Source organism: Solanum dulcamara, chromosome 11 (assembly GCF_947179165.1).
Source record: "Solanum dulcamara chromosome 11, daSolDulc1.2, whole genome shotgun sequence".
NCBI classification, from domain to species: Eukaryota; Viridiplantae; Streptophyta; class Magnoliopsida; order Solanales; family Solanaceae; genus Solanum; species Solanum dulcamara.
The window spans coordinates 49,932,998-49,937,853 of record NC_077247.1 but is presented as its reverse complement, the minus strand read 5'-3'; the positions used below and the strand labels follow the sequence as shown (position 1 = coordinate 49,937,853).

The 4,856-nt window shown below is 35.5% G+C and overlaps 1 protein-coding gene across 3 annotated transcripts; it reads left to right on the top strand.

Moving 5' to 3' along the window:
• LOC129874212 (vacuolar protein sorting-associated protein 28 homolog 2) lies at positions 1 to 3,524 on the top strand. Of its 3 annotated transcripts, none has more exons than XM_055949467.1 (3): positions 1 to 136; positions 1,004 to 1,076; positions 2,511 to 3,524. In XM_055949467.1, exon 3 carries the CDS (start codon positions 2,594 to 2,596, stop codon positions 3,221 to 3,223), a length of 630 nt encoding a protein of 209 aa, XP_055805442.1. In that variant the 5' UTR covers positions 1 to 136; positions 1,004 to 1,076; positions 2,511 to 2,593; the 3' UTR covers positions 3,224 to 3,524. The 3 variants fall into 3 exon arrangements, with proteins under 3 accessions (XP_055805442.1, XP_055805441.1, XP_055805440.1); XM_055949466.1 differs by having other exon boundaries at positions 795 to 1,076; XM_055949465.1 differs by lacking the exon at positions 1,004 to 1,076.
• Positions 3,525 to 4,856: the final 1,332 nt, after the last annotated feature.

Sequence of the window (4,856 nt, the reverse complement as noted above, 5' to 3'; positions counted from 1 at the left end):
GTCTACACGCAACCTGTGTATGTCGCAAGCAAAGAGTACACACACAGACAATACCCTTCTCTCTCTCTTTCACTCTTTGATTATCTGCAACACTCTTCCCATTGTTCAAAGCCCCGTTTTTCATTTCTTCTTTACCGTAAGTCCTTTTTCCTTCCTCTTTTTTTTTTTTTTTGCTCGGTATATATATATATATATATATATATATATATATATATATATTTACTTATCAAAGCTTATAATTTGTTTCCTCAATTTCTTGAGGTATTTCTGTTAGAAATTTTGTTATGGGTTTGTTAATTTTAGGGTACTTTTTCATTCCCGTTTTTGATATTTTTAGTAATCCAATACATACAAAGAACAATGGATGAGATTGAATCCGCAGCAAAGGGCTAGATCCGCATCTTTAGGCATGTTTGGGATTTCCAGCTCTGTCTGTGTATCATGTTTATGGAGGATTTAATTATTAATAATGTAATCTGTTTAAGAAGTGGTTTTAGTAAAGTGACCTTCCCCTTTGCTCAAGGCTTTTGTTGCTCAAATTGCTTTTGAACTATGGGTGCGTGTCGGATCCTTCAAATGTAGTGCATTTTTGAAGGATCTGATATGGGTGCGCCATCGTTTTTTTGAAGAGTCCCAGCAACATAGCTTCTGAATGGAATTGCTTCTAGGGGAGTGTCTTAGTTATCCTTACGGCTTACTGCTCTTTTTAAAAAAAAAATTGAAAGCTTGGATTTTATTGTTGCATATCCTATTTTGAGGCTGATTAGTTCGTCTAATGTATTTTCTCCTTGAAGAACTTTAAGCAGAACCAGATGAAACAAGCTTATGAAATATGTATTTCTTGAAATGCTAATGTTAAAGATGGATATGTGGAATTGTAAGGACAAAATGAATCAAGAAACAATGTAATGCTAAAATATTGATATTGAAGATATGTAGAAGATCCATTTGTGCAAAAATTGATCAAGGTTTTCTGATGTTTTACCATACTAATGGAAAGAAGGGAGGAAAAAGAGGAGAAAATAAAGCTGAATAGAGAAATATATTCATGTAGCTGTCCCCAAGTAGTGAGTAAGGTGTGCATTATGTTGATCTTGTTTGTATAATAACATTTATCCGTATCTCTTTACATGTGCAATTTCTTACTTGCATTTGGTTTGTGACATCAGATGTATTGCCTTTGTGGTTAGGTTTCCCATTCGTTTCCACCATTTGAATACATTGCTTGGTTTAATTCAAAATTTTCTATCATTTTTCCTTCTCTCTGGAATATGGGATTGTTCTTTCTGTTGACAGTGTCAACATTAGGGTAAGAAGTGAGGGTACCAAAAAGGGAGAGGAGAGAAAGTAAAGAGGTAGATCAAAGAGAGAAAGAAAGAAGAGAAAAATAAGATTGAAATACGGTAAGAAAATGTTCGATTTATTGTGTGATAGAACTCACTAGACGCCACTTGTGGGATTACATTGGGTATGTTGTTGTTTGTTGTGTGATGAACTTTCGATAAGTTAGAATTCCCAATACAGTTAACTTATCTCTGAAGTCTAATAAGAAGATAATTATCATGTCAATTTCGTCAGAAGTCTAGACTTAAATCAAACCAATCAAGAGAACACAATGATGAAGGGTTCACACTAATCTAAAAATAGCCTAGCATAATCTCACAACTAAATGATGATAAAATAAATGATGAATTTTAGTTGGAGAAAGGTCTTATCTTCAATCAGAGATAGAGTTCCGTTTGTCTCAAGAGATTCAACCTTTTCAGGACTCCCTACGATGTACAAGGCCCTTTTATTTTGTTTGGCTGAAATGAATTTGATATAACAATTTTTCTCTACTCATTCCCTTCTTTCACCTTCCTTCTCCATCTATTATTTTGGTGAAGACTTAATTTTTCTGCCTTCCTCTCCTGTTCTTCGTTCTCTCCATATTTCTAATTTTTTTCTCCTCTCAACCTCCTCTCTGTCTTCCTCTTCTCATAAACAGAGATAATTTCATGTGGTTTTAACTCCTGTATTTTCACTTGTTTTGCTTTCTGCATTCTAATCAAACTTGCCTACTTGAGGGAACATTGGGACTAGAAACTAGCGGAGAAACATGTAATATCTATTGCTGGGGAGGTTATTGTCTGCCACCCATTTCTGATATGGTTACTGTATTTGTCATCATTCAGAATAATGGGATCCCAAATAAATTTGTCTAGGATGTCTGTTGAACTGGTCCTTTTCACCTCACAATGGTGATCTTCTGTTCATTTAGCTTTTATAAACTGACAAATTTGTTTTTAGCTATCGTATCTAAGGGAAATTCTATATGTGCTGTTCTTTGAAGTTTGAACTTTTGTGCAATTTTCATTAGAATGATATAGATTATACACTAGATCCAATTGGTAATTTCTATTCCCAAATATCTGTATGGAGTTAGCACCTTTAAGTCTGATTACTGTAATTAAAAGATATGTTAGTTGTAGATTGGCATATTGTAACATTAGGGCATAATGTTCTTGCAGTGACAAAGACTAGCATCTTTGCGCGTGTCCCATCCTCTTCTCCAACCTTTTTGACTAAGGTCAAAATATTGTTGCCAACTCTCATGGAGGTTAAGCTATGGAATGATAAGCGGGAAAGAGAAATGTATGAAAACTTTGCAGAGCTCTTTGCTATAATAAAGGCAACTGAAAAGCTTGAGAAGGCTTATGTTCGCGACATCATTTCACCTGCTGAATATGAAGCTGAATGCCAGAAGTTGATTGCTCATTTCAAGACCTTATCTTCTACGTTGAAAGATACTGTACCCAGCATTGAGCGATTTCATGACACCTACAAAATGGATTGCCCTTCTGCCTTAAACCGGCTTGTGACCTCTGGAGTGCCTGCCACTGTGGAGCACCGTGCCGCCGCTGCAACATCATCTGCATCCTCAGCTTCTGTTGTGGCTGAGTGTGTGCAGAACTTCATCACTGCCATGGACTCTTTGAAGCTGAACATGGTTGCTGTTGACCAGGTCCATCCCCTTTTGTCAGACCTGTCATCTTCCCTTAATAAACTTTCAATTCTGCCAGCTGATTTTGAGGGGAAGACAAAGATGAGAGAGTGGCTCTCAAGGCTATCAAAAATGGGAGCTGCAGATGAGTTGACAGAACAGCAGGCCCGTCAACTCCACTTCGATCTTGAATCATCATACAATTCCTTCATGGCGGCACTGCCCTCTGCTGGAACTTAATAGCTTATTTCAGGTGATATGTCTGTACATATGTGGCTGAATTCTTGTTTTCTCTACCAAGTTTATACTACATATGATGCTTTATTTGGTCGAAGTGCTGGTTTATGAGGATTCAGAAAAGTGTCTTGTAATTTGTGGAACTTTTGTCTAGTGGTTCCATTTTATTGAACATGAACTCAGCCCAGACAACATGTTTATTTGGTTTGCGTGCCATTTCTTTTGTTACAGTAATCATATTACAAGGAAATATTGAGCTGTTAGATATGATTTTGTGAATTTAAGTGGAAATTTTGATGTAAAAGTAAGTTCCATGGTATTAACTCAAATAATATTGCATTTGTTATTTGGTATCTTTGGCTTCAATTGAAAGATCTGATGCTTCAGGTTGATTAAGCAAGTTTTGTGGTAGCTTATTCAGGTCAGCTTGTGAACAAAAACTTGTTATCTGTTATGTGGTTCATCTTCCTAAAACTTTAAGCTTTGAAGTTTTTTGATATCAGAATATGAAATGTCTGTGATCAGTGTTAGTACGTGGATAATACATTCCTGCTCTTCCTGTTGTTTACTTCATCTATTATTTCTAGTGCATGGTTTGGAGTATTTGCACTCTTAGTATCATGTTGTATGGGTTGGTGTTTAACTTTTGTCCCGATTTTAAAAGCTTTACTAATATAAAGACCCTTCGACAGAACTTCTCCTCCTTCCTCCTGATGTGATTTACCTCCAACTTCAATCTATTTCAAGTGAGAATTTATTGCGTCAACTTACAAAAAGAAGGGAAAATAATTTGCTCTACATCTCCTTTATTGTTGTTTCTCACTTCCCACTGCATTTTCTCCTGATTCTCTGTCTCTCATTTACTGCTGCATATTTGTGCCTTTTATATCTAAAGACCAGCAATCTTATTGTAGAAGCATTTGAAATCGAGACTTTTTGCTTTGTGTATTAGTTTAATATTCTATGTTTCATGAATTCTAACTTGAATATAAAAGAATTAAACTAGAGATTTGAATAATTGAATGACAAGTAAGTTTTGCCAATCTAACAAAAATTTTGAACAAATTTACGAGGTAGGTACAAAGAAAATTGTATCAAGTCTTATCAGTGCGGCAGAATTTGTGAACAATTGAATAACAAAGACAAGTACCAATCCGACAAGAAATAGAAGAGTTTAACAAGATAGGTAGAATGAAGAGATAGTACTAAGTCTTGCCACTTTGGTAAAACTTGTGAACGATTGCAAACTAATTTTTCTCATTCATTTTGTCATTTGTAGCGTTGAGGTTATTCCTTAAACAAGGTACTCATATGATCCTATTTATGCAAATCACCCCACCACCGTGTTATTTCACCAGGGATCAGGTTCCTTGTGAACTGCTACCTACAAATAACCCACCCCCAAGTTTTTTGAGTGATCCAAACCAGTAAAACAATTGAAGAGCACTTGCTAAGCTTCTTCTTTGATTGATTTTACATCAGTTGGTGGTTTCAGTTCTTTTCTAAATTTCTCCTACACAGCATTAGGAATACTCTCTAACTTGGCTAAAAGACTTTTAGGAAAAAGGGGACCTAATTTAAACGTAACAACAACCTAATATTGCATGCTTTGCTTCATTTGAGATAATTTTTCTTC